Source organism: Pungitius pungitius, chromosome 21 (genome assembly GCF_949316345.1).
Source record: "Pungitius pungitius chromosome 21, fPunPun2.1, whole genome shotgun sequence".
Lineage (NCBI taxonomy): Eukaryota > Metazoa > Chordata > Actinopteri > Perciformes > Gasterosteidae > Pungitius > Pungitius pungitius.
Window position 1 is genome coordinate 16,106,360 of NC_084920.1, and position 20,118 is coordinate 16,126,477.

At 46.8% G+C, this 20,118-nt stretch overlaps 1 protein-coding gene across 1 annotated transcript; it reads right to left on the reverse strand.

Annotated features, from left to right (window-relative positions):
• Positions 1-446: 446 nt before the first annotated feature.
• Positions 447-12,362, reverse strand: LOC119213089 (protein FAM171A2). The gene is made up of 8 exons (XM_037464117.2): positions 12,170-12,362; positions 9,861-10,088; positions 9,647-9,739; positions 9,132-9,290; positions 8,817-8,996; positions 8,629-8,742; positions 8,048-8,174; positions 447-3,812 (listed from the first exon to the last, which is right to left on the reverse strand). Exons 1-8 carry the CDS (start codon positions 12,249-12,251, stop codon positions 2,342-2,344), a joined length of 2,454 nt encoding a protein of 817 aa, XP_037320014.2. The 5' UTR covers positions 12,252-12,362; the 3' UTR covers positions 447-2,341.
• Positions 12,363-20,118: the final 7,756 nt, after the last annotated feature.

The window sequence follows — 20,118 nt, forward strand, 5'->3', positions numbered from 1 at the left end:
TAGATGTATGTTATTTAAGTATTTTTCTATTCTGATTATCTATATTCAAGAAAATGTTGTACTTTACTTTACTACATTTATTTCCACATTTCCACACTCATTTTTGTCTATTTGTCTATTGTTAAAATGATAAACATGTGAACGTATCAATAATTCTAATACAATAATCTAAAAAAACATTTGGCATAATGCATGCTCTTAGTTTTAGTACTTTAAGTACGTTCCTAATACTTCTGTACTTTAATAAGAACATCTACGTTTATGTTTAATATGAACAAATTATTTCAACAGAGTAATATTTCTTTTTTATCTCAGGAAAAGATCTGAGTATTTATTCATTTTAAAGAGGTAATACAATTAATAGGCCTGAGGGTTAGGGCTTTTGCAGTTTTGCTCATTTTTACTAAAAGAAACTTCTGACTAAAAATAGATCAACAAACTTCGGATGACCGTGGGAACAAATTTATTTCTATTTCGTCTCATTTACAGAAAGAATCAATTTACAGTTTACAAACAACTAACCAGGTTTATGAAGCAAATGATTTACTGCACAGGTGAAGGCCTACACTTCTCTCCTTCGTGTCTATTTGTTCATCAAAACTCCCGACAACAAAACAAATCTACTGAGAAAACACGTTCTCTCCTGTCAAACAAAAACAGGAAAAGCTGCAGTTGCACAGCTTTATAATAATAATAATTAAACATCTGATCCCCCGAAAAAACGTACAGTTACAGCAGTGGACGCGACAACTCAGCAGGAGTGGTTTGATCGTGGTTTGTTCTTCAGACTTCACATCATCACATTTGTAGGCTCATGAACAACTAGCGGACGGGAGGAAAAAGACCAACAAGCCGGCGTGACGTTTATAAAGCCTTTAACAGAGCAAACTGGTGAGCTCGTATCTGCGAGGCGACGCCATTGAGTTCACAGGTGGTGAAGCTAGGATCGCCGGGAGGAGCCAGTGTGGTTGTCCTTGTAAACATTTACGACCGGAAGTGAATTTTGTCAGAGCTGGATGAAGGGAAAAATTCAGTGTATCTTCAGAGTTCTTTTTGGCAACATGATTTAACGCGTCAGTGCGCCACTTTTTTAGTTTCATTGTTTTTTTTTATGTGCCAAACCTCCTGGATCAATAAAAAAAAGAAAAGAAAATCCTTAAAAACACTATTCTACATGTTACATGCACGTCGTTTACACCGTAAAATCTCATATAGTTCATTGTACCATTTACAAGTTTGGTGAAAAAAGAGGATAGATACAATAAAACGTAGATATTAAAGGACGTAACAGCCGCAAGGGAAACAGTTATTTCTTTTGACAGGCGGCGCCCCCCCCCCCCCCAGAGTGTCTGGTGTCGTTGCTCCCACAATGCAGTGTGCTTGTTGATGCCGGGCTGCATCTTAAAGAGGGACCTGCAGGCCGATCACTCGATCCTATGTGAAAGAAGGCACTTACAGGAGAGTAGTGGTGCAGGCCTTGTGAGAACCCCCCCCCCCCCCCCCCCAGTGCATCCCAGTGGAATATTAAACAGGTCTTCAAGTAAAGTGGTGTTTTGGCTGTAGAGGCTCACTCACAATTTCTTGGCAATTAGGGGAGGACTCTGTGTGGGGGGTGGGGGGGGGAGTGGGGGTGTTGGGGGGTTAGTTGTTGCCTTCTGCTTCTTTCATACATTCAAATGCATGCAAAACCTTTTTCTAAACCCCAGAACAATCCTCCAAACGTCCAGATCATCTATTTACACGACACAGATGGCAAAGTCCACTAAAACGGCCGAGAGGAGAGTGAAGAAAGTGAAGTCTACGTTCTGGCAACAAGTCGGCGGCCGAGGGGACGATGACGGAAAGCAAATCAGCGCTCCGATCCGAACTCATGAGGTCGCATGCTGATTTAGTGGATTACAATCTGTCTACAGGGGCAGAGGAAGAAGAATCAAGCATTCAAGCCTCGGGAAGCAGTTTCCTTTAAAGAAAACGTATGTTGGTTAAAGTTTGGGGGCAGTGGAGTCGTCTCCTACCATCTACGTGAGCATCGGTCCCATAAAAAGCTCACCCACTTCCAAATACTTTGTATAAATCCATCAATAATCACATTTTTTGTAAGTGCTTTGTTCTCATATCCTGCTCTATAAAATGGCTATTTCCACAGTCAGTGTGATGGCGACGGCTCGGTGGTGTAATGGGTGACGAGTGTTCACAATAGACCGGATACGATGGATCATCTCAGCGGAAAACGAGTAACGAGAGAAAGCACCAAACCAGAAACACACAAGGTCAACACAAAGGTCAACACAACAACCCGAGTTGTTTGTGCGTCTTTGTGATTTCTCTCCGTCCTCACGTCTCACTTCCTGGGGTGGAAGACCATGAGGGGCCGGTCTTCGATCTTCTGCCAGGGGCTCTTCTTGTTCTCGTCCTTGTCGTCGTCCTCGGGGCTGGTCATGGAGTCGCGGCGGTTCTCGCTGTTGTTGCTGCTGCGGCTGCTGACCACGCTGCCGCGTCCCTTCCTGGGGATGGTGGAGCCCCGAGAGGACGGGCCTTCGTCCAGGAGAGGGGTGAGGGAGTTCTCCTCGGGGGAGACGGGGCGGCCCTCGCCGCCGCCGCCGGGCTCGCCGCGGTCGGGGTACGCCAGCTTGGAGTAGCACTTCCCCCCGCTGAGCCCCTTCCGTCCTCCCGTCCCCCAGCGCTCCTCTTTCCCCTTCCTGTTGATGGCAGACTTGCGCTCTTGGGCCTCCAGAGGCGGCTCGAGGTTCACGTCTCGGCCGGCGCTGCTGGGGCCGCCTAAGAACAAGCCGCCGCCGCCGAGGTCGTTCCCTGCATCGATGTAGGAGTGGCGCACGTGAGCGTTGTTGCGTCCGTCCAGGGAGATGAACCACGCCCTCGGGTGCTGCTTCACACCCAGCTCCATGAGCTTCTTCTCCGTCAGAGCCTGCAGCTCCCCGTTCATCTGAGCCATGGTGGAGTCGTTGAAGAGCACCGGGATGGTCATGGGTCCCCCGGAGGAGTCGGACGCCCAGCTCGGGTCCTCCGAGTCGTCCCCCTGGGACCCGCCTTGGGATCCTCCCTGCTGGCCTTGTTTCTGGTGGTGGTGATGGTGCTGCTGGCCCCCGCCCATCTGCGCGCCGTCTTTGTCTTGGTCTTTGTGGTCCTTTCCGTCTTTGGAGAACTCGGAGGGCAGGCGCATGTAGTGGGCCGGGATGACCAGCGTCGGCACCATGCTTCGGTACATGTTCTCCTTCATCTGGTCGATGGAGCTGCAGAAGATGATCTGACCCGCCTGAGTGTTGAGGGAGGTGGGCCGGGCCAGGCCGTCCGAGGCCGCCGCCGAGTACTCGGGGGGCTTGTCGCTCTGGCTCGGCACGTAGCCCTGGAAGCGCGGCGGGGAGGGGGGGTCGGAGGAGTACCCTCGGTTGTCGTTGGCGCTGTGGTGCCGGTGGTATTCGGACTCTTTGCCCTCCATGGGGCTGTAGCTCCGGTTGTAGTCTTCATGCAGCAACGGGTTGTCCAGGTTGTTGGTCTCGGTGGCTCGGGTCACCTTCATGGGGAAGCTCTCGCCTCGCTGCGGACCAGACGCGTTCTTTCCCTTGGCGTGTCGCAGCATGTGGGCAGGAACGTGCTTGGTCAGGTCCTCCCTTGAACTCTGGTAGTCTCGGGACGGGGACATGTCGGACTTTTCATTGGAGGGGCCGGACTCGGCGTGGCCCCCACAGATCAGGTTGAGCCGCGAGGTGGACGTGCCCTGGTCCCTCTTGGCGCCGTTGAGATTGGCCGTGTGGGCTTTCCCTTGCTGGCGACGAGGTTTCAAACACTTCCGCCTGAAACAGGTAAACACACACGCTGAAGGTCAGAAGGTCTGGGGACTACAAGAGGAGTCGTATTTACAATGACCACAACCGTAGTTTTCTCTGGCCCCCTCCCAAACTTGATCAGTGACGACATGTATAGCCGCATGTCGTCATTCCGCCGCTGGTTGTCGAGGTGGTGCCCAGTAAATAATGTGGGCTTCGTTGATCACTGGAAAACGTTTTGGGGAGTGCCTGGTCTGATTAGGAGGGACGGCATCCATCCAACTTTGGATGGAGCTCAACTCATTTCTAAGAACCTGACCCAGTTTCTTAATGGACTTAATCCATGACCCAGAGTTCAGACCAGGAAGCAGAGTCGCAGTCTTACACACTTCTCTGCGCTTCATTCCGAGCAGTCACTCAGCGTCATTAACTCTATAGAAACTGTTTCTGCCCCACGGACACCGTTATTTAAGTTAAAGGTAAACAACCGAGGAGTTATATTTAATAACTTAATCAAAGTTAAATGTAACAATACAACTGTGCAACAAACTAGGAGAATTAAAGGGGGTCTTTTGAATATTAGATCTCTGTGCTCTAAAGCTGTTTTAGTAAATGAACTAATATCTGACAACCATGTTGATATTTTCTGTCTTACTGAAACATGGCTATCGGATGGGGAGTACTTTAGCTTAAATGAAGCGACTCCTCCAAGTCATGTTAATACTCATATCCCCCGAGGCACAGGCCGAGGGGGTGGAGTGGCAGCTATTTATGACTCCTGCCTTTTAATAAACCTTAAACCTAAACTGGATTATAACTCATTTGAAAGTCTGACTTTCAGTCTTTCACAACCAACCTGGAAAATAATCCAGCCGGTTCTCTTTGTAATAGTGTACAGGGCCCCAGGTCCTTATTCTGAATTTTTATGTGAATTTTCACAGTTCTTAACGAGTTTGGTCCTTAAAACGGACAAGGTAATTATAGTGGGTGACTTTAACATTCATGTGGATGTCGATAACGACAGCCTTGGTACTTCATTTCTCTCTTTGCTGGAATCAATTGGTTTCTGTCAGACTGTAAACAAACCAACTCATTGTTTTAACCACACCCTCGACTTGGTTCTTGTGTATGGTATTGTGATAGAACACTTAACAATCTTTCCACAGAACCCTCTCCTGTCCGACCATTGTCTGATAACCTTTGAATTTCTACTGCCAGAATCTCCTCCTCCTGCCAAGGGTTTCTACAGTCGATGTTTATCGGACACCGCTGTAGCCTCATTTAAAGAAACCATTCCCTCTGCTCTAAGTTCAGTGTCCTGTCTCAAGATATCAGAAGACTCCTGTGAAAACTTCAGTCCGTCACAAATCGACCATCTTGTCGATACTGCCACAGGCTCTTTGAGAATGGCGCTGGACGGTATTGCTCCCCTCAAAAGAAGAATGGCAACAAGAAGGAAGTTTGCGCCTTGGTATAACTCTCAAACCCGGAACCTAAAGCAAACTGTGCGGAAACTTGAGCGGTTATGGCGTTCCACCAAATCAGAAGGATCTAGGCTAACTTGGCAAGACAGCGTTAAAACATATAAGAAGGCTCTCCGTAACGCAAGAGCATCTTATTACTCATCATTAATCGAGAAAAATAAAAACAACTCCAGGTTTCTCTTCAGCACTGTAGCCAGACTGACAGAGAGTCACAGCGCTGTCGAGCCGTGTATTCCTGTGGACCTCAGTAGTAACGACTTTATGAACTTCTTCAATAATAAGATTCTGACTATCAAAGAGAAAATTGATGGTCTACTACCCCCAACCGGAGCCAACCCGTCCGCGGATGTAGGATCCTTGGACGCAGCCGTGGGCCCTGATACCTACTTGGATGGTTTCTCTTCCATCAACCTTGATCAACTGACTTCTACAATTTTGAAATCCAACTCTTCCACTTGTCTCCTGGATCCGATTCCAACTAAGCTGCTTAAGGAAGTTTTTCCGTTAATTAGCACATCCCTACTGGATATTATGAATCTGTCTTTGTTGACAGGACATGTACCACAGTCCTTCAAGGTAGCTGTAATTAAACCTCTTCTGAAGAAACCTACCCTAGCTCCAGAGGTGTTGGCTAACTACAGACCCATCTCTAATCTTCCCTTCCTCGCTAAGATCCTGGAGAAATCTGTCGCGAATCAATTATGTGACTTTCTACAAAACAATGCTTTGTTCGAGGATTTCCAGTCAGGATTTCGAATGCATCACAGCACAGAAACGGCACTGGTGAAAATTACAAATGATCTTCTACTTGCATCGGACCAAGGACTTGTATCTTTTCTTGTATTGCTGGACCTCAGTGCTGCATTTGACACCATCGATCACCGTATCCTGCTGCAGAGACTGGAACACTTGATTGGCATCAAAGGAACTGCACTCAGCTGGTTTAAATCTTATTTATCGGATCGATCCCAGTTTGTGTTTGTGAACGGTGAATCATCGAGGACCACGAATGTTGGTCACGGAGTCCCACAAGGTTCTGTGCTTGGACCGATTCTATTTACCCTGTACATGCTTCCTTTGGGCGACGTTATCAGAAAACACCGCATAAACTTCCATTGTTATGCAGACGATACTCAACTGTATCTATCGATCAAGCCAGAAGACACCAACCAACTTGTTAGACTTCAGGACTGTCTTGGAGACATCAAAACCTGGATGACCTGCAACTTCCTGATGTTAAACTCGGAAAAAACGGAAGTTATCATGATAGGCCCAGAGCGCCTTCGAAGTCAGCTGTCACGTGATACAGTCTCTATGGATGGAATTGCTCTGGTATCCAACAGCACCGTCAGAAATCTTGGAGTTCTCTTCGACCAGGATATGTCCTTCAACTCTCATATAAAGAAGACTTCAAGGACTGCCTTTTTTCATCTACGGAATATATCAAAAATCAGGAACTTCCTGTCTCAAAGTGATGCAGAAAAACTAGTTCATGCATTTGTTACTTCTAGACTGGATTACTGTAATTCTTTGTTATCAGGCTGCTCTTGTAAATCGCTTAAACCTCTCCAACTGATTCAGAATGCTGCAGCACGTGTATTAACAAGAACTAAGAAATGGGATCATATAACTCCTGTATTAACTTCTCTGCACTGGCTTCCTGTTAAATCAAGAATAGAATTTAAGGTACTTCTCCTCACCTACAAGGCACTTGCTGGTGAGGCACCGTCTTATCTTAAAGAGCTTGTTACACCGTATTGTCCTACAAGGCATCTACGCTCCATAGATGCTGGGCTACTTGTGGTTCCTAGAGTTTTAAAAAGTAGGATGGGGGCCAGAGCCTTCAGTTATCAAGCTCCTCTTTTGTGGAACCAGCTTCCACTTTCAGTCCGGGGGGCAGACTCGGTCAGTTCATTTAAGATAAAGCTTAAAACGTTCCTCTTTGATATTGCTTATAGTTAGGGCTGGCTCAGGTTAGCCTGGACCAGCCCTTAGTTAAGCTGCTCTAGGCTTAGACTGCCGGGGGACTTCTTAGGACACACCGAGCCCCTCTCTCACTCTCACTCTCTCCTCCCACAATCATCCATGCTTTATTAATGTACATCACTAATTAAGCTTCTTTCCGGGAGTTTTTTGTGCTTTCTCGCCTAGCAGGTCTCCGTGGATCATAGTTTCGTGCGGACCCCGGTTCTAACTCCTGGCTCATGGCTCTGCTGACACCTGCTGCTGCCATCATCATTACTTTAAATATGATTCATATTACTGTCATCAAAAACCAACATCTTTCTGCTCTCCCTCCCCACAGAAGCCTCTGTGGATGGTGGTTCGATCTGATGGAGGTTGTCCCTGCAGTGGTCCTGCCGTACACCTCTTCTGCTACTTGCAATTACTTGTATCATTTCAGTTAGAGAAATTGAATGTATTGTACATCTTTTACATTGTTGATTCTGTACACATGACATCCATTGCAGTCTGTCCATCCCGGGAGAGGGATCCCTCCTCTGACGTTCTCCCTAAGGTTTCTTCCCTTTTTTCCCCATTGAAGGGTTTTTTTTTCATATTTTGGGGAGTTTTTCCTGTGCCGATGTGAGGGTTTCGGGACAGAGGATGTTGCATGTGTACAGACTGTAAAGCCCTCTGAGGCAAATTTGTAATTTGCGATTTTGGGCTATACAAAATAAAATGAATTGAATTGAATTGAACCAACATCACCGTTTTCGGCATTTTTGCTATATTATTGAAGCCTAAATGTGAGACCTGCGCCTACGCTCCCCACACCTGCAGTAGTAGAGCAGCACACAGAGCAGGATGAGCACCAGCAGGGCCAGCGAGCCCAGGATGGAGAGCAGGAACATGGTGTGGTAGGTGGTGATGTCCCTCAGGCCGGGATGAGACACACCCAATCCTGCAACACAACGCATGCATGGCTAAGGAACGGGTTTTTTCCACAGCTGGACAGGAAAAGAGGAACCAGTGTCTTTGTTGGGGACTATTTTTCTGTTGGCGGATTAATCTGCATTTGCTGCCCCTGTGGCCGTGGAACTGTAAATCTTTGATGTGTTCATGGATAGAGATGGACACACAGAGGAACCCCTTCTATCATGCTTTGATACGACAAACGTGGTCTTGTCCCGGGAAAATGTTAAAGACAACAAACATGGACATTCAGCCTCACCTTCATGGTGGGATGTTCTCAACGTTACGTGAAGTAACTTCTTCAAGGGAAAAGCGATTTTAGTCAGTGAGGTTTTTGAACGTGTTTTTGGTTTGATGTGTGAAGAGGGAGAGTCGGACCGACCTTGACGGAAAAGCGTGTAAGTGTCATAAAAGCTTACAGCTTGAATGAGGAGCTCCGGTACCTGAAGACGAAGGGAAGGCAGCCAGCCAGTACCCCATCTGAGGGACCACCACGTTCCACACAAACTGCTGGCCGTCCGTCTGGATGTAGCCCGTCCCGTTGCGAACCCACAGTCCTGCAGAAACGTACGTTATGACACCAACCAGAGGAACGCCGCCACCACAGCATCTGAGGCCGCGCGCCCCTCACCCGTCTTGGGCTGATACAGCCAGGCCGGCACGCTGGTGGCCATCCGGTTGCGGGTATCGGACGGCAGCGGCACGGAGATCTGGATCGGGTCGGAGACCTCGATCGCGGCGCCGTCTTCGTCAAAGAGCTGGACGCTGACCACGGCCAACGCCGTCAGGTCCGTCCACCCCGTTTCTGCACCTGCAGAGAGGACGGCGCTCGGATCAGTCAGTCTTTTGTCAATTGTCATTCCAATCGTCCCTCTCAGATGAACCAAATAAAGAAATGAAAGAATAGAAAAGCCCCCCCCCCCCAGACATGGGATCGTGGACCCACCCGAGCTGTTGGTCTCTTGGCCCAGGAGGAACGGAAAGCCGCCAACCTCGTACTGCGTCCGGGCCGTGGTCAGCGTGGCGGACAGCGCCGTGTAGTTGGAGGCGGAGGGCAGCTGGAGGGACTTCCTCTGAAGCTGCACCAGCGGCTGGTCCCGAGCTCCTGAAGAGACACAGAGAGACATCCGGAATCTTAAGTAATGCCCCTCTCCAAGTGTCCAAACAAGGGACCGAGCTGCGGCGGGTTGCCACGGTGACGGCGGGATGTTGAGCAGCGGAGTCTGTGGAGGCCTGAGCTGACACCGGGGGGGAGGAGAGGGGGGGGGATCCATCCTCCTCTCAGAGCTGCAGACTAACTGACTTAAGACGTAGTGACGGGATGAGAGTCGACGGGTCAAACTGACTCTCACCAGATCCAAGAAGACCGGCGCCAAACAGCTCTGAATCCTGGGTAACTACTGATTCATGTTCAGATATTCAGGTTTCACTGGCAGGAGGAAACGGGTTTGTTTTCTCTACCTGGCGAGCCGGAGAGCACCTGCAGCACGTCATCGTACAGAATGAGGGTTCCTGGCCTCTGGACCAGCAGGTACAGGCTGACCGATGCGTACACTGAAGGAAAAGAGAAGAGCTTCAGGGTGACAAACTGCCCCACACGCGGTTTCTGCACGGGCCGAGTCGTCAATAATAATAATAACACGTGGAAATTGATTGTAAAGAGTAACGAGCGTACGGGGGATGCGGCTGGAGTGCCAGGGCACCGAGTTGGTGACGTAGTCTTGTTTGGAGGCCGTGATGATGACCCACGTTCCCGTGCGGTACAGGAAGCTGACCCTCAGGACGCCATCGCCGCCGGCCCGGCTGGAGGCCAGGACAGTTTGGTTGCCGTGGACAACCACCTCGGCGTCGGCGAGCGGCGACAAGTCGCTGTTATCGAACACCTGGACTTTGATTTGCACCTCTGGATAAAAAAAGACATGAAGACAGGTTGGTTCATTTCCAGAGAGATGTAAAAATGAAGGAATCAACCAATCAGTGGATATTTAGTTTAGTTTATCTTTGAGTAAAACAAACTGTATGTTTTACTCATTTAAAAAAAAGTGAGTGGGAAAAGAGTAAAATCAGATAACATGGTATAAAGCAGTGTAATATGACTCATTACATCAAGTCACCCTCAAGAATCTCATTATGCAGCAAGACAACGACCTTCAAAGTGAGGAGGGTTTCAGCATGAAACACAATGGAGACCAGAGCACATGTGGACTCTGTCTTTAGATATATAAACATATACAAATAAATATATATATATATAAATGTGTCTGTGGGTTTTCAACACAGGACAAATAGTGCAACAATAACAGTATTTCTTTCTTATTCATATCTCAGCTCCCTTCATCTGGATTTAGCAGATTCTTTGTCTTCTTTGTCAGTCCTTGTTTGCAGAGCCCCCATCGATGGGGGGACAACTGGTTTTCCTCAGTGTCCGAGGTATCCACCAGAGTGGTGGTCAACTACCACTGGAGGAAAATCTCCAAAACCTGAAGACTCTCAAGCGAGTTGTGTGGAGGTTCACCTCGTGGTGACCAGAAGAGGTGGTCGATCTCATCTCAGAGACATCTTTGGACAAGTCGTGGATGTGGGTCATACTTGGGGGGGGGGGCGAGGGGGTTTCCATGGATACCAGCTGACCCATCTTAACCCCTCCAGGCTTCTCGAGGTAAACCCCTCCATGCAGAGCTCCACCCGGCCTCACATCACCAACAGGCATGTGTGTGTGTCCGTCATCCATTGTGCGTGTATAAATGCTGTGATCGTTTAACTGGTCCAGTAAAGGCCTGTGTGTGTGTTTGTGTGTGTGTGTGTGTGACGGAGTCCCACAGTGACATCCAGAGACCCCCGGGCGCTTTCATGTGGATCGAGTGGAGTTCAGAACTCTGGTCCTTTTAGTTTTGAAGAGATTTCTTCAGTCAAACAGTCATTTTTGATGTTTTTTTCATACATGTAGAGTGTGAATAAGAAGTTGATGTAGAAGTGATGTCACCCTTTGGTTTAAAGCCGCAACTTTGGTATTTCTGCCGTGGCCATCTTGGTTTTTCTAAGGTACCGGGAGGTCTGTGAGGGATGGAGCTGAATGCAACGCTGCATAAGAGCTTCATACGCAGCAATAAACAAGGGAAGCTGCATCCATTGATTATCTGAATAGATGCTGATTGATTCTGTAAGAATGACGATAATGGAGAGCAGAAGAGCTGAGAAATACACCTCCGAGGTATCAATTAACTGAAGTCAAACAGCAGCTGGGGAGCGAACAAACGATTCCAATTTAATGTGAATCATGTTCCGACAAACAAAGGACAGACGTTGTGCATCTGGAGGATCCTCAGGTAAAGGTGTACTGGAAGTATTCAGATTAAGGTACGCACCGAATATGCCATTTATTAACAATGTGTCAGTATTTATTGGCTAGTTAAGAACGTCATACACGCTCTGTGGCTTCATATTTAACATTTTCAAAGCTGATCACATGCTTAGTTTGTAGAAGATCAAGTACTGCTATGTAGAGGTACTCCATCACAGCTTTGTATCATATTTAATGAGTTAATAATCGTCTGAACCTGTAGGTCACCCACAGCGGTCTATTGCCCAGTGATCAGTAACGTGTGGTAGAAGTAACGATACTTAGTTACACTCCAGCAGCTTGGAGCATGAATAATGGACATGTAATTACATAATGTCCCTCGAAACGAGCCCCACACCGTGAACAACGCATAGAGACACATAACGCGCGTGCGTGTGCGCGTGCGTGTGCAGGTTGGACACGTCCTCGCATCCATTGTGGAGCAGCGGGCCCCGCGGGGGGGGGGGGGGGGGGGGCTCGCAGATGTGAAGCGTCTGATGCGTCCATCAGCGGGGCGGACGGCTGGTTCAAGTGGACAAAAGACATTAAAAAAACCTCAACCACTCCCATCTCCTCTGACCCCCCCCCCCCCCCCCGCCCCGCCAATAAACCCCACCACGGCCCCCCCCGCTCCCCCCGCTTACCGACTGGTTTCGGGTCTGGAAGAGATTTGGCCGCGCAGACCCAGACGAAGAGGAGCACGCGACAGATGAAGCTGGCCGGCATCCTTGCGAGAAAACTACATCTCCAGCTCGGCGGCCATGAGTCCTCGCTGCCTCCCAGATACCACTGCGCGTGCGCGTGCGCGCGCTTCTCCTTGTTGTTGTTGTCAGGGCTGGAGGGGAAGAAGAGCGAGGGCGCCCCCCGCAGGCCTCCACAGGAACAGCAGCCCGACCTGCACTCATCATTTCACTATTACTATGGGAATAAATTTATTGATAACGTCACAAATAAAGTCCTTAATTGAATATTTTACTACTTCGTCTTTACATTTTTACAAAATATTATTTTATTATTATGGTTATTGCAATAACAACAATAGTAATTAGTTTAATGGTATAATTTTGTATTATTATTTCTGTTACTTTAATAAATATATTTTTTTTAACCCTTTTTCTCTTTATGTGTGATTGAATATCCATGACTGGGATAAATGCCTTCTCCTTGTTTTTTTTGTTTTTACAACTCCAAGAGTGTGAGGCAATGATTAATGAATGAATGAAAGTAAAAACGAGACTGATTGGATCCATAGTGGTATTTTAAGTGTAGACGTCAGGCAGCTCCTCAAACTGGTGGTCATTATGAGCTTCTAAGTTTTCCTTTAAAAGTCCAGCAAGACGTGTCAATTTCTGCTTCTACATAAAGATCATTTGTTTTGACTTTCAAAGTCAAAGTGGGAAGAGACTCAACCTCTCAGAATCTTTTGAATTCCTTAACTTCCATAAATAAAAAGGCTGTTGAGCCAAAAAAGAACAAATTAGAGAATAAACCCACACAAAGAGTGTGTGCAGCGGTCAGATCGGGACGAGACCTCGAACCAGCAGGAGAGGACGTACGTTTGAGATGCCCCCCCCCCCAAAACAAAGAGCCCCTCACACCAATGTTGGAGATGACCTCATTTGACGCTCCAGAAAACTCATTATGTTGCCAACGGACGGCTGGAATATGGCCTCCGTTATGCACGAACATCTCGAGGAAAGCACGAACGGGGGTCGAAGGTCACGTAAGGAAAGTAATTACTGCAGAGTTGGCATGGGGGGGGGGGGTGTCAAGCTGGCAAATGTTTACCAACCAGAAAAACAGCATTGATTTCTGAACTGCTAGGTTTACTATTGAAGTTAAATATCAGAGATGGTGGTATGTATTTGTATCCATACCCCCCCCCCCCCGTCAGCGTCCCCAGCATTCAGGTATCTGACCATGGGTTAAAAACAGGCTTGAATTCACATTAAACAGATTTATTCTCGTCAAAGTCAGGTACCTAATCACATGGGAGGTGGTGTTTCTGGCCTGAGTTGAATTTAATGATTCACATTAGCAGCAGAGAGGATTCTGTAAAGTCACCTCAGCTCCTCACGCCCAGGTGAGGGTGTGAGGAGCTGTTAGCTACTGGTAGTTAAGGATAAATACATTTCTCCCACTGCACCCACTTCACCCAAAAAAGTAAATTTAAGATGTTTTTTAAGTAATGCATTTTCTTTCAACTTCTGAGACCATCCTCGGGGGTCAACACATAAATAAGGGAGCTCATTAAAGGAGATTAATATCATCTGCAGCATCACAAACCGTGTCGTTGAACACCACAACGTTTTGTGGTCGGTGCCTCTAACATCGGCTTTTCTTTTTGTCATCTGTCGTGACATTTGATGACGTCATTGAGGCTGCTGCTGGGAGCACCACCTGTCCCTCCTCCTTCTTCCCCAGCAGGGGGTGGAGGAGAGCCGCGGGTAACATGACAGGAGGCGCACCATGATCGTTATTTCTGGTGAACGATACATAAATATTTAAATATTGACCGTGGGACAGAATGATCTCCTTGGACCGGTTCCTTTGCTAAAGGAGCTGCGTAAGGAAGCTTTGAAGCTCCTTTCCTTCCCATCAGAGGGTTCCAACAGCTGGTGTCATGGGGGCCACTGACACTACTTCAGGGTCATTTCCCTCAGTGAGGAACCTTCCTAAGCAACCCCACATGACCACCTCATGGGATCACATGACCTGGTCCTCAGGGGTCTGTAAAAGCTGAAGAAGTAAAAGCACAACCTGCCTTTGTTTGGAGGGTCAGTGGAACCTTCATCGTGGCCTGGTTCTCAGCAGACGATGTGTTTCACTGTAATAGAACCTGAGGCTCTTGAGTCCAGGTCAGAGGAAGCATCGGCTGTGTCGATATTTCTGTTTCCAGCTGAATTTGGAAACTGGAGCGGAGAGGAATGTCAGCAGAGGGCGCATAAAAGAAGAAGATCCATTCACCTCACAGGTAAAGCGGGGACAAATAAATGAATAGATGGATATGGAAATCCAAATGAGCACGAGGCTGACCAGTCGCCCTGCGTCAGATTAAAACATTAAAACCGAGAGCAGGAAGCTTAAAAAAAGAAGCAGTAATTATTGAAGCCAAGCCAGTAATCATTGACTCCGAGGCGGTCTCTGATGAAGGCCACACATGTGCTTCTTGAATAGAACCTGAGCTCAGTGACGACATTTCAAGTTTACTGATAATTAAACTCTCTCTGTATTTATCCTATGATCTGTGTGATGACCGTGTGGGACGAGTCCAACAACACAAAATAATGTGACATCATCATTTATCCAACGACATTTCACCTCAGAACTGTTTATTATCGCTCTTCATCTCTCTCATGTTAGTTTGATATGACTCCTTTTTTATTTATCAAATTTACATGATTGTGTTTGTGACATTTTTGTAGGTGATTGAGAAAACGTGGTCTGGAGTGGTCTTTATTTTGTTATAGATATGAATCTGCAGAGCTGTTTATTATAACTTATTTATGGCCAGAAAGCAGCTGTGTGAAAAGACAAATGTCAGCCGGTGGGTTTCACTTTGCACTGTCTCTGCTGTCTCTCTCCACAGCACGCCTTCCCACAAGTCCTTATTATCCAGGAGGAGGGGGCGGGGTTTGATTCACGGCCAGGCTTTAAACGCCCCCCCCCCGTCCCCCCACTCGCACTTGATGTAAGTCCACTGGAAATGAAAGGCCCTCGTGAAGCACAGCCCCCCCCCCCCCCCCCCACGCACCGTTGTAATTGGTCTGCTGTTTGGTGACAACGCGTCCGCAGACCCCCGCCTCGGAACGCACCCCCCACCCGACCCACAGTGTCTTCTTTCCGCCGCCCCGGTGGGGAAGGCCTGTGATTCTTGGCTGCGGCTCAGAACTCCAGGTGCATTGCGACACATCCTTCTGCCACTAAAAAAAGAAAAGCTCCTGTCCCACTGACATTTATGCAGAGCAACAAGCAGCGGCGTGCGTGCCTGGTAATTAGGACGCGGGCTCCACGGAGCCTCCTCACGGCGGGGGGGTGTATTTTTAGCTCCTTGGTCTTTGATTAAAATATGACTCTCTTGTTGACCTTCACACCTGCCGCAGCTCTGCCAAGTCCACTGCAACACGAGCACCTGATAAATAAAGAGCTGTCACCGGAACCGCTGACAAGACACAATCAATTCTCCGCATGCTGGGCCCTTCCCGTGCACGCTGCTAGGGGGGGGGGGGGGGGGGGGGGGCACCAATGTTTCTCCATTTTAACAAATTGGCTTGTGGTTGAAAGCAGCTTGGTTGGTCCAGACAGGAAAGATCAGATGGGTGTGTTGGACATTTGGTAATCAAATGTTCGTAGTCCCCCCGAACAGAATTTATAGAGACACAAAGTCCCGCCAATCAGTTGGACCACAGTGGGAGAAAAGTCCCTCCAAGAGACACACACTTGAACCGTGTGTGAACTGTGCAATGAATTATAAATGTGATGTTACATTTGGACTTTTCCTCTTGTCTGGTGCCACCAGTAGCTAAACATTTTCAATGTCATTGGGGTTAGCTTAGCTCATGTTAGCTTACTGACTTAGTATACACACTTTTTAAAGCCCCACTGTGTTTTAAACGTATACGCAAGGGTTGTGGTTTGGACAGACTGAACCGGCGGCTTGCAGCTAACGGTGGCTAACGGTGACCTTCAAGAAGCTGCACTACCCGAGTCTTCAGCACCACGGACAGCGCCGCAGAAACACACGACAAACAGCGCCGTCCATTATTTATTATTATTTACTGACTGGTGTCTGTCTTTTTGGCCTCTAATCCAAAAGTGTCATGACAGAAAGGTGCCGTGATGGAAAGTTCGATGGACAACCCGACTCATATTGTCACGCATACCGGCCGGGCCTTCCACAAACTGAGGCGCGTTCATAATTATCCCGAGGAGAGGAATGCCTTGGACTCGTGCATTCTATTCACGATGTTGTGCACCGCGTTCACGCTCCGCTGCGTTTGGGTCGTAGCTGAAACCGCCTCGTAGTGTTGGCGCGTGGCTCAGTATCTGTGGTAAACCGGACTGTGGATGGAACGAGTGGGGCATCTGTTATACTCTACGAGGAGCGCTGAAGGATTTGGGACATCTGAGGAGGCCGTGAGACAGAAAGTGGCCGACGCTAGATGGACGAGCGGATGGAAATATTGATCGGAGATAGAAAGAGTAAATGTCAGATGATGGATGGATGATAAAATGTTGGAGGAGACTGACTTACTGCACCTGGTTGGAGCCTTCATTACCGAAATGGATGAATGTGTGAAGGAACCTGTTTTTTTGTAGTCCAGAGTGAACAAAGAGTCCCTTTGATTACCAGAGGGAACATTATTCCATCCATGAAGCTGCATTTACTTGCTTCAAAATAGATATAATGTGACTTTTTATTCCTTCTTGTAAACAGAATATATGATAAATATGATACTCTTATACGTCACTCAAAAGTTTTCTGGATTTGATTTGCATTTGTTTTGATTTACTTTTACTTCATTGTCTCGTTCTAACTTTGTGAATCACTCTACTTAATTAATTGTAATGTATTTTAATTACGATGTTCTGTGAGTAACCCCCTTGAGGAGGATCATGAATGAGATGAGAGCCCTCCCCTTTTTGTATGTGATCAGATTACAGCGATCCGCTCTCTCACAGCGTGGACCGTTAATGTCACAGGTGTTTTTCACGGGGATGAGAACAAAGCCACTTCAGACAGAATAATTAAAAGCGGCATAATGCTTTTAGAAACGAACCCACTTGTGTCTTTCAGAAGGTCAGCGGTGCGTTCGGGCCCTCTGTCGAGCTCATTAGCAAACGCAGAGTTGTGTTCTGTTGTTGAGGTGCTGCTACATCCACCTCGTCATAAAATCAATACACCATCCTCCACCAATAAATAACTCATACGGCCTCCGTCACAAACAGGGCCCACTCTTAAAAAACGGTTTCAAGAGCAGGAGGGAGAGCAGATGAGGCGATTTGGTAAAAAAAGCAAAAAACATGCCCATCATAAATATCTTCTCTCGCTACTCAAGCAGAACCCGTGTTATTTGTTCTCTGCGCAACGTCGTCTCTGTTTCTTCTTCTCTGTGTGTGTGTGTGTGTGTTTGTTGTTGTTAGGTTGGTTCAAGTGGAGCCCCGAATGTGCCGGTAAGACACAGTGCACAGATGTGCTGAAAAATCAAAACAAGGATCAGCATGAGAGCGCACGCACACGCACACACACACACGCACACACACACACACACACACACACACACACACACTGCCTCCATATGAAGCCGATGCCGTTTTCTAGGTCATCGTCGCGCCGAGTGAATTGACAAGTTTTCCGATCTTAGTAGGAAATGTTTGAAGTTATTTCCAGTAATTGGATGAATGAATTTATGATTATGCAACTTTTTTTCATTTCAAAAAAAGACTTCCTAAAAAAATGTACAATATCTCCCACTGACTTATTCATCTTGAGCTTTCAACCTCATCACATGGTCTTCATCGGCAGTTCAGGTTTCCTGAGTTGTAGTGAAGATGCTCAAGTACCTCAAGGACTTTCCATTTATTTTCATGTTAGTGTAGAATTCCTGGACTTTTGAAAGAAACCCACTCAAGGTCCACTTTCTTGTTCATCTGGAACTTTCTATCAGCAATACGTAACTTACAGAAATGTATCTTTAAACAACCTCAAGGACAAATAACTGTGATTTGCCCCTTTCGTCGGCTTTAAACTCAACCCCAACTCCGGGTCAACTTACTTCAACTGTGTCAAACTGTGTTTGAGTGAAATGAAGGTTTCCTCCGTCATTGCATGAACAGACACGTTGCACACGTTTGCTTTAAAGGTTTGAATAGTTGGACAATCTGAACTCCACGTTGGTTGACTGGTGTATCCGGAGCTTTCTGCCACATCACATGGTTGAGTTTGCTTGGTTGTCGTGAAAATGAAGACGCTCAAACAACCTCAAGGACTTTACATGATTCTTTTTTTCTGTGTTGGATTAAAAATTCATGACAACTCACAGTCAATTCACTGGCTTGTTCTGCAGCTTCCAAAGATTTGATCTGTCTTTGAAGGAGAAACGTCTCAGGAAGAAACACTTTATGCAAATCAAGAGGTTATTTAAGTCCATTTTTTCAATTTTGAACCTGAAACGGAAAATATTGTGTGTGTCTGAAACTTGGTTTCTGAGTGTAATTTCAGTGTTACGCAGAATTGTCTAATATGAACAACCTAGTAAAAGGGAAACTTTGGTTGCAGCAATGAAACAAAAGCATTGAAATGTTTAAGCATTCAATCCGACAACCGAGTAAATTCAATCTGCTGATTTTGTGACACGACCAACAGCTGCGGAAATGTTACATGTTAATTCAATCAGGCCTTTCATAAGCTGAATGGCGTCAGCCGTTTCCTTCATGGTCCTTGATCACTTGTCACCTAAATGTGAGTCAACCCAAGAAAACCAACTCGATGCATGAAATGAATCCAACAAAAAAGGCTCCTGCCATATTTCAGTGATGTCTACCCACATCTAGCCTGCTTTAACCAAGAACTGAGTCCATTCTATCCAGGTCTGGTCTGGTTCTACCCACATCTGGTCCTAATCGTCTCATATCCGGTCCTATTCTACAGAGATCTTAACTGTAATATTATTTTGAACAGAAGTAACTGAAACGTTGTAGGTTTGGGTTACAGAGGATACCCTCAGGGTACCATCAAAGTAAAATGTCTTTTATGAGAGGTCAAGTTTCATGATTAATGGACTGTCCATCAGCCGTTGCTATAGCAGCTGACCAGTGACATCCAATTAGAATCATGCAGAGGAGACATTACAACCTGTCCCTTGTTGCATCTCCAGCCTGCTCCTCACTGGTTTGGTATCAGATGTATATGCTAACGCTCGTGTTTCTTTAAGGGGGCTTAGCCCCCCCAGCATGGCTGCCAAAGGGCTTCTCCCACAAACCTCTTTACAACCACACATGTAAATGCTCTTTTGGGTGGAGGTTGGTTTGTTTGCTGCATTTCACAAGGGAAAGACTCATATGTTTTTAAGTATTCATGGGGTATTTATATGAATTATTTATTCATAAATTAAAGGAACTGCCTCCTTTTCTGTTGAAAAAATAGATCAGCAGCTGCAGAACCGTTTCTGCATTTTTAAAGTTTTCAGTTACATTTTAAAGTAGATTATTTTATGAACATGCCAAAATGAACAGTGAGGTTTTTGTTGTCTTGTTTTTAAAATTCTGTTATTGTGCTTTATGTGGTGACACTGTCAGATTCGAAATCTAAATGGTGATTATCTTTGCTAAATAGAGGTTAAAGGTTAACAAAATATATACAATAAACACAAATCAAAGAGAGGGAGCAAATCCTCTCATACGACAAACCACAGAGAAAATGTTTCTTATAAGTAATCTACTTGTGTCTGAAAATAGTTGCAGATACAACTTTGCATTACGACCCGTCACAGTGCAGCAGTGACCTCCTAGAGGAAACATCTTCATCACCAAGCTGGCTCATGTGAGAAGAACCTTCCTGGGGTCCGAGAGCGTGACCCCCCCCCCCCCCCCC